The following is a 12,157-nucleotide window of genomic DNA, read 5'->3' on the forward strand; positions in this document are numbered from 1 at the left end:
TTAAAGATTCACGAGTTTAGAAACCGTTAAAACACCAAACTGCTAGCACATAAGATCTACAAAAACAAGGTCTCAAAGTGCTAGCTTGGCAGCACAAAGTTGCAAATACCGCAAAGACTTGGAAGTTATACGAGGTTATAATTATGCAAGGAAAGATATCCAATTAATATACAATTAATCCGTAAAAGGTCGTAGTCTAAAATTGTGTCTGATTATAGAATCAGTCACACATCTTTCGTTCACTACAGTCATTTACATACAGAAGTCTACGTTCTAAGTCAAAACAATCACACAAGATAGTTGTAGATAATACCACTATGCAATGCAGCAGAGAGCTCAAATGCGCACAACATAGATACTCCTCTCGGGCAAGAATACCAATCTGCAAGGCAGACACAAAAGAGAAAGATGATAACTTGGAAACGACGCTCGTACAGAAATAATGATAACCAATTCATTGTTTAATCAAAAGTACTCTGGAAACAATCAGAAGTGACAACATTTGTGCACCAAGATGCTTCACAACATTAAATAGAACATTTTACCTAATAGTAAAAAAAAAATGCTAAGTATGGAGATAATTAGCAGCCATCATCAGCTCCAGCGTCAGTTCCGGTTCAATGTGGAACTCAGTCTCTTTACCCCTGACAAAGTTCACTTTTTTTTTTTATCAGTGTAAAACAAAATTGGGAAGAACTCATACACATAACTCTAAGTTAAAAACACAGAGACGGACCTGATTTGAGCAATCAACAAAAGTAAACAATGATAGTTCTTGCACAAGTGAATAAATTTGACGAGTTTGAGAATTCAATAGCAGTTAAAACACCAAACTGAACATAAGAGGATACACCGATTCGAGCAATCAACAAAAGTAAACAATGATAGTTCTTGCATAAGAGAGTAATTTTGATGATTTTGAGATTTCAATAGCCATTGAAACTCCAAACTGTACATAAAAAGGATACAAGAAGAACTTTCCATCTTCGGAAAATATTTAATTTCTATAGTCATCCATGTGGAACTATTGCACGGAGAAGAGGATATCATGCTCAATGCCACACCAACAGAAAATTAAAATCAAAGTGAATTCCATTCATCTAGGAACTTATATTTAGATGATGTTTTTCAAATAGAATTGAGCTATAATACATGAAAAACCCAGAATATTTCAAAAGAAAATGTATCAGACTCATTTACATCTTGATAAAACATGAAAAGTTATTGCATAAGCATGTTGAGCTAACATCGAGAAGTACACTATGTAAAACGGATAACTAAGGGTCGTTATATAGCAAGGAAACGCTTAACTAAAACTGCTCTGAAACATAAGTAGCCACTATGAATAGTCAAAGACTTCATCAAACACTTATATTTGGCTTTAAATTAGAATAATGAAAGTATTCCCACTATATAATTTGATAATTCACATCCAACATAATCAAGACAAACAGCTTTCCCGGAGAAAAAAACAACAGCCAATTGGGATAAACTCGCATATAGTTTATTAACATATTCATCCTCCCAGAGCTACAATTCATGGAATTCTTTCAAAATGGCACAAAACAGACATCGATAGAAGCTTATAAAACTAAAAGAACAAACAAAATAAACAAAACGCAAACCTGGAATATTGAAGAGACCAATAAAAATATTGGCAAATCTTCTCAAGAATCACAGCACTTATCTCCGGAAAAGTCACTTCCCCATGCTCCGCCTCCGCAAAACCACCTTCATCATCATCACCCAAAGGAAAACAAGTTAAAAATTAGACCTTTCCAAGTAAGAAACCAGAAAACCCGAATGCCCAAAACGATCAAACAAGAAGAAATGGAAGGAAATACAAATTAGACCTGGAGAAGTAAGCATGTTACGGATGGTTTGAGAAACCATGGCAGCTTCCTTGTCGATGACAAATTCCATCCCTTCAGCGCTGATGAGTTTCACTGTGTCCACTTTCTTCATCTTTTCTTTTAGATCGCAAGAGAGTTTCGTCGGTTGGTCAGTGGCTTTCCGGAGACAATCAGATTTTGGGCTGTTGATTCTTCGGGCCGATGATGACTTTAAACGGAAATAGAAACTTCCAAATCGGTATTAAAAGGATTTAAAAAAAATATCGGTGGAGTTTTGGATTTGCAATGGTTTCTGGTGTCGCGCGTGTTTCACACTTGGGGATTTTTGGGTATTGGGATTTTACCATCATATAGTATAGAGAAACGGCTCAAATTTCAATACAAAGAAAAACCACTCATTTGATAATAAAATGTGGTTCATTAATTCGATTGGTAACATAGAATTTTGCAGGTCGGACTCAGAGGTGCAGTTGGACTGTTGTTTTATTTTAATTACAATGTGAAGTTGAAAACTTCACCGGTAAAAGCATGAAAACAAAGAAAAACATGTGTTTCCTTGATTTTCTACAATGAACAGGTTGAAAGCTTCTCCGGTTCTCCCTCCACCACTTGTCGATCGGTAACATAGAATTTTACAGGCCGGACTCAGAGGTGCAGTTGGACTGTTGGTTTATTATTTTAATTACAATGTGAAGTTGAAAACTTCACCGGTAAAAGCATGAAAACAAAGAAAAACATGTGTTTCCTTGATTTTCTTCAATGAACAGGTTGAAAGCTTCTCCGGTTCTCCCTCCACCACTTGTCGATTGGTAACATAGAATTTTACAGGCCGGACTCAGAGGTGCAGCTGGACTGTTGGTTTATTATTTTAATTGCAATGTGAAGTTGAAAACTTCACCGGTAAAAGCATGAAAACAAAGAAAAACATGTGTTTCCTTGATTTTCTTCAATGATCAGGTTGAAAGCTTCTCCGGTTCTCCCTCCACCACTTGTTGCCTTTTTTTTATCATAGATTCTTTTAGGAGTTGTAAATAAAAATAATATAGGCAAGCACAAATCAAACGATAATAAAAAAATAATTGTTAGTTACAGATTTTAGTATCGTGAATGTCAGATATATAAATATTTAATATTAAATGATTAAAAATTATATTTATATAAATAAAATTTATAGATTAGAGTTGTTTTCTTCAAATTTTGGATTAAAGCTTCTCAACTTTTAGATAAATTTTTATAAAACAAAATCGTTGAGGGATAATGAAATGATTATTTTGATATATAGAATTGCCGAAGAAGCAATTATAGGGCGATAGTGTCTTCTGTGGCATGAGTTGTGAACGAAATTTAAAGAATGTTGAAGTTATTAAGAAGAAGATGAAATACAAAAAATGAAATGGCTTCCATGTCAAAAGAAAAATAGTCTGTATCACCCTTTTATTTATGATTTAATATTTGAGTGACATAAAATGGAGTGTTTCGAAAGTTGAACCATCAAATTAAAATTTTGGTTTAATTATTATTTTTGTTTATATAGTAGACATAATTTATCATTTTTATCACTATGGTATTTTTACGTCAATTTAGCTCTCGAAATTGTTTAGAAACATCATAATAACTCTCAAAGTCCGTTTTAACTAACATAACCATTAATCTTCTACGCATGTGGACGTAAGCAATTTCCACGTCAGTCAATATTATTGACGTGGTGACATGATATTTATTAAAAAAATAAATAATCAAATATTTACTAAATACAATGGTTTAAAAAAATTCTAAAGTTTTAACCTAATCTCTTAATCTCATTGAAATAAATAATAAAATTTTGGAATTTTTTTTAATCGTTGTGTTTAATAACTATTTTAACACAATCTTTTAATCAACAGACGTAGAATATTCATAATTTTATTAGTCAAAATAGTCAATGAACTTCAAGGGTTACGATGATGTCCCTAAATTACTTTGACGGCTAAATTAATGTAAAAATATCATAAAGACAAAAATGATAAATTAAATCTATAACAGGATAAAAATAGCCCTTAAACCTACAAATTTTGGAATATAGTGACTTAAACAAGGATATAGTCAAAGTTTAGGACAAAAAGCGTGGATTACCTAAAAGAGAGAAAAAAAAAGCCCTTGGAGAAAGGCCAGATTCAATTTGACAGTCTGTAGTCTGTACTCATCTCGTGGTCTTTATTTATTTACTCTCTATAGTGACACTGTCTCTTTAATTGTCCATCCATCTCCCTCTCTCTCACACACAAAAGTATTTAATTTTTTAAACCCCGTTTTGGATTATCAGTATCTTCCAACTTCCGAGCTCTCTCATGGCTTCCACCATTGAATCTGGCTGGCTAGTAACCTCTCTATCTTTTTTGTTCTTTCTTCTTGCTTTTGCCAATTGCTTGTATTGGATATGAAAAGGTAGTTAATTTGATGGTTATGTATGATTTGAAAGTTTTTTAGCTTTTATTTATTTATTTACTTTCGTCTGTTTCTGGATTGTGACATTCATTGTACATTTTACATGATGGGAGTTGATGTTTACAATTCAATAATACAAGATTTGATTGATCATTGTTCTTTGTTTATAATGTCTATCTCTTACATACTGAGATTCATTTAAGCCATTATAGTTTGAATACACACTTGCTTATAAACATATGTGTGTGTGTATATATATATGTTTGTTTTTGAAAATGACTGTCGTGGATTACATAGCTTGGATGATGGAATTGACATTCATTTGGGTTTTGAATCCTAGTCACTGATTCGCCAGAATTGTCTAATTTTGCTTATTGATTTCACCTCTTGATGCGTAGTTCGTTAATTAGTTTGAGAAATATGATGGTCACAGCCCATATTACATTCATAATCGCAGTTTATGTCATGAGATATAAGATATTGGTTGGCCCTCAAATTCTTTTTTTTTTTGTTTTATCACGCAGTATCTGATGACACATTTCAGTGATTTCCAACTAGCTAGTTTGGGAAGTTTCGTTCTTCATGAAAGCGTTTTTTTCTTATCCGGACTTCCATTTATATATCTCGAAAGAGCTGGATTGCTAAGCAAATACAAGATTCAGGTTCATGCCATCTTCTTTGCTGCTACTGTTGTTGACCGATATTACTTTCCTTAACATAAAAATTGGCAAGGGGAAGGGATGGGTTGTTCCTGATGAAAAAATTATTCGTTTTTGTCTAGTTCCTAATAAATTTGTTTCGTTTGTAATTCGTGTTTCTATGCAGACAAAAAACAATAGCCCTACTGCTCAGGAAAGATGTATCAATCGCCTGCTTTTGTATCATTTTAGCGTCAACCTACCGCTTATGATTGTCTCGTATCCTGTCTTCAGATTCATGGGAATGAGAAGTAGTCTACCACTGCCATCCTGGTATTTTCAGGTTCTTTATATGTTAGAGCTTTTATTTTCCTTGATTATACCTCATTCAAACATAATATCCTTGAATTGTATTACCTATCTGGAATATCCCCTCCATAAACGTGCCTGTGTGAAATTAAATTCTCGGGTTTGGAGATCTGATTGGCTACATCATTATTTGGTTCCACAGGAAAGTGGTCCTGACTCGGATAATATTCTACTTCATCCTGGAGGATTTCGTGTTCTACTGGGGACACCGTGTTTTACATACAAAATGGCTGTACAAGCATGTACACAGCGTCCATCACGAGTAAGTCTGAACATTATGTGGTTGTATAGTTGAAACTACGAGCTATGTTATTCATGCTAGGTTTTTCTGCATGTGGTAATCGGATAATTCTATAAACTATACAGATACGCTACACCATTTGGACTGACATCAGAATATGCTCACCCTGCCGAGATATTGTTCCTTGGTTTTGCTACAATTGTTGGTCCTGCCATAACCGGTCCACATCTGATTACTCTCTGGTTGTGGATGGTTCTTAGAGTCCTCGAGACAGTTGAAGCACATTGCGGTTACCATTTTCCATGGAGCCTCTCGAATTTTCTACCTTTATATGGGGGGTGAGTTTGGTGTTTGCTTATATCCTTGCTTCATGAGTGTTTGTAGTTCTATTGTTTTATCTTCTGTGAAGTAATTGTTCATATTTTCATTTTTTCGAGTTCTGATTTCCATGACTATCATCATCGTTTGCTTTATACAAAATCTGGCAACTATTCATCGACATTCGTTTACATGGACTGGTAAGTTTTTGTATTTGTTTTTCGAATCATTAGCATGTTTCCCATGGTCAGAATCCAAGGTTGTGGTGATTGCCACTATATTTGTCTGATTATAGAAGTAGGTGAATCTGTATGGATCTTATATGCTGCTGCCATTTTTGTTTGTTTTAGACATGTTGATACCTTAAGCTACTGTCGGTCTGAGTTTTCTTTTTTTCTTAAGTACCTTGTCCGACACCCTTGTTTTATGCATATACGGCCTTGTTTATGTAAATATCGGTCTCTCGATGCCTTCACTAACACTCATGCTTCCAAATACTTTTTCCTCGTATCTGTTAAGATGTTGGGACAGTTTAGATATATTGGCACTCGATCTCAGGAACTTCTTTTTGTCGTTTTAACTTTATACCAGCTTTGTAACGCACCATCTAAAGTTTGTGAGTTAGATGTCAATAAGCTCGGTTATTATTCCGTATCTGTTATCACTCGCAATTGAACTTGATTTTGTCATTTAAACGGATATCATACTGACTACCGGTGAGCACCCTGTAAATTCCGTCAGGATATTCGGCACCGATAAAGGCTACAGAAAATTGAAAGCACTAAAACACAACGGAGTTGAAGATGACAGGAAGCAAACATAATGGAGAATACTAGTTCTGGGGAAAAAGGTCGTCGGTGCATCTTCGTGTGCGGTCCTCAGTTTTCGTGGTTAAGCGATGTTCATGTTTACAGCCATATGCTATGCGGAATCATTAGACGTATTTTATTGGACATTTTATGATCCCTTTATTTCTGTGGATGAATGAACTTGATGTTCTACTCTAAGGTAACCAATTGTTTTCCTTTGAAATCATTTTCTAAGGTAATCATTGTAGATTTTGGATGTTGAATGTTTGAATGATGTTCAATGATTTAACATTTGTTGGTTTATATGGTCAAATTGTGTTGAAATTATTAAAATGGTTTTCAAGTTTGGTAACTAACTTTGAAAAAATAGTTTTTAAAGTTTGGTAAATGTTTCTTTGAAAAATAGTTTTTCAAAGTTTGGTAGATGTTTGTTGAAAAATGATAATGGGATAATCACAATTAATCCCTAGGCTTTAGGGTATTTACAAGATTAAGTCCTTAAGTTTCAACTATAAATACCCTAGCTCATTTAGCTTCAAAACCATCCCAAAAATCATTTCTTTCTCTCAATACTAGAGAGTTTTCTTGTGAGTAGTGAGTGTTTTGTAAACACCTGTAAATTTTTTCTCTTCGTAAAAGATCTGCAGCAGTCCGGAGACGTAAGCACAATTGGCTGAACTCCGTTATCAATTTCGGGTATTATTTTTCTGCTTTTATTTCGTATTCTCACTAATTTGACTATAGGGAAGTTACTTGTTACTCGTTTATTTCCTAACAACTGGTATCAGAGCTTTTGATTGTGAATTCTGTCAATTTTTTATGGGGTTACTATTCGGGTTACTATTTACATAAATAGTAAATTTCGTGAATAAGAAAATTCGGTCGGCGATACGAGTTTGTCGACGGAGGTGTTCTAATACACGGCGGTTCGCAGAAATTGTCAGAAACGATCCAAACGAAGCCAGATTCGAGTGGGAGCGATGGCTGCAGACGAAAGGAATGTGAAAATTGAAAAGTTCGATGGTGCGGACTTTGGATTTTGAAGATGCAAATTGAAGATTTTCTATACCAGAAAAATCTATATCAACCCCTCTCAGGAAAACAACCAGAGGGCATGAAGAATGAAGACTGAGCCCTTCTCGACAGACAAGCCCTCGGAGTTATCCAACTGACGCTATCCCGCAATGTTGCTTTCAACATAGCAAATGAAAAGACCACGACGGGTCTTATGACGGCTCTCTCCAGTATGTATGAGAAGTCATCGGCCTCAAACAAAGTTCATTTGATGAGGCGATTATTTAATTTGCGGATGACGGAAGGGGCATCGGTGGCACAACACCTAAATGAACTCAACACAATCACAATCCAGTTGAGTTCAGTGGAAATTGAATTTGATGATGAAGTTCGAGCTTTAATTCTCTTATCATCTTTACCAGACAGTTGGAATGCTACTGTTACAGCAGTCAGCAGTTCGTCGGGAAACAACAAATTAAAATTCGACGATGTTTGGGATCTGGTACTGAGTGAATAAATTCGACGGAGAGAATCGGGTGAAGCATCAACCTCCTCAGCCTTGCACACGGAGTCCAGAGAGAGAACTTCATAAAGAAATTCAAATCGTGGCAGATCGAAATCCAGAAGGGGAAAATCAAGAACATGAAATAAAGATTTTACCTGTTATAATTGCGGCAAGAAGGGCCACTTCAAAAGAGATTGTCGAGCACCGAAGAAAAATACCGGCGCACAGGAATCTGCCAACATGACGGAGGAGACATGTGATGCTATGATTTTAAGCGTCAACAGTCCGATTGAATCATATATTTTGGATTCAAGGGCATCTTTCCACTCCACGCCATGCCAAGAAATCATGGAGAACTGTATCAGTAGTGATTTTGGGAAGGTTCATCTTGCTGATGATGAAACCTTGAAGATCGTCGGAAAAGGAGACATCCGACTAAAGCTGCCAAACCAGACCACCTGGAAGCTGACAGGAGTGAGACATATTCCTGGTTTCAAAAGAAATTTGATTTCTGTAGGACAGCTTGATGGAGAAGGATACAGTACAACCTTTTCAGGCTGTGAATGGAAGATTACCAAAGGAGCACTCGTCATTGCTCGTGGTAAGAAGACTGGTACTCTCTATGTAACCTTAGAGAATATCATTGCAGTAGCAGATGTTGATGGAAAATAAAACCTATGGCACCAAAGGCTTGGCCATATGAGCGAGAAAGGAATGAAGATACTTCTGTCAAAAGGGAAGCTGCCGGATCTAAAGAATGTAGATGTCGGACTATGCGAGGAAACTATCTTTGGCAAACAAAAGAAAGTCAGTTTTGCAAAGATTGGCAAGACACCCAATGCAGAAAGGTTATAATTGGTTCATACTGATGTATGGGGATCATCCCCGGTTCCATCTCTTGCAGGCTCACTATATTATGTCACCTTCATCGATTATTCAACAAGGAAGGTGTGGGTTTATTTTCTGAAGAAGAAATCAGAAGTCTTCGATACCTTCAGAAAATGGAAGGCCATGGTGGAAAATGAGACTGGTTTAAAAGTCAAGCGGTTGAGGTCTGACAATGGAGGAGAGTACAGAGATAGTAGATTCAGAGATTTCTGCGCAAACAATGGGATCAAGATGGACACAACAGTTCCCATAACACCGCAGCAGAATGGCGTAGCAGAGCGCATGAACATAACTCTGAATGAACGTACCAGAAGCATGAGGATACATGCCGGATTGCCCAAATTTCTATGGGCTGAAGCTATCAACACTACAGCTTACCTGATCAACCGTGGGCCCTCAGTTCCTTTGGATGGCGGAATACCAAAGGAAGCTTGGAGCAAGAAAGAAATAAACCTTTCACACTTAAGAGTGTTTGGTTGTATTTCTTATGTACACATAAACTCTGCTGAAAGAAGTAAACTTGATGCCAAGTCCAACAAATGCGTATTTGTTGGTTACGGTGGTGATGAGTTTGGTTACCGGTTTTGGGACTACAAAAATCGGAAGATCATTAGAAGTAGAGACGTCATTTTCAATGAAAATGTGATGTACAAATATAGGTCAACCGCAGAATCAAGTAATACCGAAGCTGAAACAAAGGAATTTGCTGAGTTCGAGGAGATTTCTGGAAATGATGTTCATATCAATCCTGAAGCAGTTCAAGAGGAAGAACCAGGCACACCAGAACTGAGACGCTCCTCCAGAATTCCTAAACCAACCCAACGGTATTCTCCTTCTTTGCACTACTTGTTGCTGACTGACAATGGTGAACCAGAGTGCTATGATGAAGCAATGCAAGTGGAGGATTCAGTCAAGTGGGAGTCTTCCATGAAAGATGAGATGGACTCGCTTATGTCAAATCAGACGTGAGAATTAGCTGAATTACCACCAGGCAAGAAAGCACTCCATAACAAGTGGATTTACAGGATCAAAGAATAGCACGATGGGAGCAAACGCTATAAAGCAAGATTGGTTGTCAAAAGTTTTCAACAAAAAGAAGGTATTGATTACAATGAAATTTTATCTCCAGTCGTGAAGCTATCTACAATCAGACTGGTGTTGAAAATTATAGCTGCAGAGAATTTACATCTTGAGCAGTTAGATGTAAAGGCAGCTTTCCTTCATGGTGATTTGGAGGAAGAAATCTATATGAGGCAGCCAGAAGACTTCATAGAGGTAGGCAATAAAAACCTGGTATGCAGGTTGAAGAAGAGCTTGTATGGTTTAAAACAAGCTCCTAGACAGTGGTACAAGAAGTTCGATAGTTTCATGAGTAACAGTGGTTTTACCAGATGCCAAGCAGATCATTGTTGCTACATCAAGAGGTTCGACAATAGCTTCATTATTTTATTGTTGTACGTTGATGACATGCTCGTTGCAGGCTCAGACATGCAAGAGATTATAAACTTGAAGCAAAAATTGTCAAAGCAGTTTGCTATGAAGGATCTGGGCGCTGTAAAGCAGATTCTTGGGATAAGGATCAAGAGAGACACAAAGTCGGGGACTTTGATATTATCACAGGCTGAGTACATCAACAAAGTACTCTCCAGGTTCAACATGCAAGATGCTAAACTAGTAAGTACACCTTTAGGTGTTCATTTCAGACTCTCCAAAGAACAGTCACCAAAGACGGAGGAAGAATGTGTACACATGGTGAATGTGCCGTATGCCTCAGCAATTGGAAGTCTGATGTATGCCATGGTTTGTACCAGACCATATATTGCTCAAGTAGTGGGAGCTGTTAGCAGACACATGAATAATCCGGGCAAGGTACACTGGGAAGCAGTCAAATGGATCCTCAGATATCTGCGGGGTACCACAAACAAAACACTTTGTTTCAAAGGTGGAGATACAATACTGACAGGCTATGTAGATGCTGATTTAGCCGGAAATATTGACATCAGAAGGAGCACTACAGGGTATGTCTATACTATAGGAGGAACCGCAGTGAGTTGGGTTTCTCAACTACAGAAGATAGTTGCTCTCTCCACAACTGAAGCAGAATATGTCGCTGTTACGGAAGCCATCAAGGAGATGGTTTGACTCCAAAGTTTATTGGAAGAGTTAGCAAGAAACAAGAAAACAATGTCTTATATTGCGATAGTCAAAGTGCTATACATCTAGCAAAGAATCCGTCTTTTCATTCCAGGACAAAGCACATACAATTGCGATATCATTTTATCCGGTCTCTTCTGGAAGATGGGATTTTGAAACTTGAAAAGATCAGTGGAGCTCAAAATCCGGCAGACATGTTGACAAAGACGGTGACTACAGACAAACTGAAGTTGTGTTCAACTTCAGTTGGCATGCTAGAGTAACAAGACTAGAAAAGCTGTTGCATTGATCGAGGTGTGAAGACAGATTAAAATCAGTCTTCAAGTGGGAGATTGTTGAAATTATTAAAATGGTTTTCAAGTTTGGTAACCAACTTTGAAAAAATGGTTTTCAAAGTTTGGTAAATGTTTCTTTGAAAAATGATTTTTCAAAGTTTGGTAGATGTTTGTTGAAAAATGATAATAGGATAATCACAATTAATCCCTAGGCTTTAGGGTATTTACAAGATTAAGTCCTTAAGTTTCAACTATAAATACCCTAGCTCATTTAGCTTCAAAATCATCCCAAAAATCATTTATTTCTCCCAATACTAGAGAGTTTTCTTGTGAGTAGTGAGTGTTTTGTAAACACCTGTAAAATTTCTCTCTTAGTAAAAGATCTGCAGCAGTCCGGAGACGTAAGCACAATTGGCTGAACTCCGTTATCAATTTCGGGTATTATTTTTCTACTTTTATTTCGTATTCTCACTAATCTGACTATATGGAAATTACTTGTTACTCGTTTATTTCCTAACAAATTGATACATATTGAGACTCTAGTGTGGCATATGGTATTCACGTATAAATATTTGAATAATTATTTTTGTTCGATTTGTTTTATTTTGATTCGATAAAAATAATGTTAAATAAATTGGTAGAATTGAAATCAATTGATTCGGTTCGATT

General features: G+C 36.4%; 2 protein-coding genes across 2 annotated transcripts; one reads left to right on the forward strand and one right to left on the reverse strand.

Annotated features, from left to right (window-relative positions):
• Window positions 1–196: 196 nt before the first annotated feature.
• On the reverse strand, window positions 197–2,108 carry LOC120161861 (elongin-C-like). The gene is made up of 4 exons (XM_039172071.1): window positions 1,854–2,108; window positions 1,626–1,731; window positions 546–644; window positions 197–382 (listed from the first exon to the last, which is right to left on the reverse strand). Exons 1-3 carry the CDS (start codon window positions 1,963–1,965, stop codon window positions 566–568), a joined length of 297 nt encoding a protein of 98 aa, XP_039028002.1. The 5' UTR covers window positions 1,966–2,108; the 3' UTR covers window positions 197–382; window positions 546–565.
• A 2,031-nt stretch (window positions 2,109–4,139) lies between these two features.
• LOC120162099 (methylsterol monooxygenase 2-2) lies at window positions 4,140–6,954 on the forward strand. Its single transcript, XM_039172277.1, has 7 exons — window positions 4,140–4,210; window positions 4,802–4,939; window positions 5,103–5,248; window positions 5,427–5,546; window positions 5,651–5,863; window positions 5,963–6,043; window positions 6,585–6,954. The coding sequence occupies exons 1-7, from the start codon at window positions 4,181–4,183 to the stop codon at window positions 6,664–6,666; spliced, it is 810 nt and encodes a 269-aa protein (XP_039028208.1). The 5' UTR covers window positions 4,140–4,180; the 3' UTR covers window positions 6,667–6,954.
• The last annotated feature ends 5,203 nt before the right edge of the window (window positions 6,955–12,157 follow it).

This window comes from Hibiscus syriacus, unplaced genomic scaffold, assembly GCF_006381635.1.
Source record: "Hibiscus syriacus cultivar Baekdansim isolate YM2019G1 unplaced genomic scaffold, ASM638163v2 tig00111402_pilon, whole genome shotgun sequence".
NCBI classification, from domain to species: Eukaryota; Viridiplantae; Streptophyta; class Magnoliopsida; order Malvales; family Malvaceae; genus Hibiscus; species Hibiscus syriacus.

Bases quoted from the DNA above. Each gene is read 5' to 3' on its own strand.
- LOC120161861 (XM_039172071.1), bottom strand. From the start codon at position 1,965: ATGAAGAAAGTGGACACAGTGAAACTCATCAGCGCTGAAGGGATGGAA. The intron at 1,732-1,853 runs GTCTAATTTGTA...ATGATGATGAAG, and splicing joins TAACATGCTTACTTCTCCAG to GTGGTTTTGCGGAGGCGGAG. The intron at 645-1,625 runs GTTTGCGTTTTG...GAACTTTGTCAG, and splicing joins TGGTCTCTTCAATATTCCAG to GGGTAAAGAGACTGAGTTCC.
- LOC120162099 (XM_039172277.1), top strand. From the start codon at position 4,181: ATGGCTTCCACCATTGAATCTGGCTGGCTA. The intron at 5,547-5,650 runs GTAAGTCTGAAC...TAAACTATACAG, and splicing joins GTACACAGCGTCCATCACGA to ATACGCTACACCATTTGGAC. The intron at 5,864-5,962 runs GTGAGTTTGGTG...CATTTTTTCGAG, and splicing joins TTTCTACCTTTATATGGGGG to TTCTGATTTCCATGACTATC.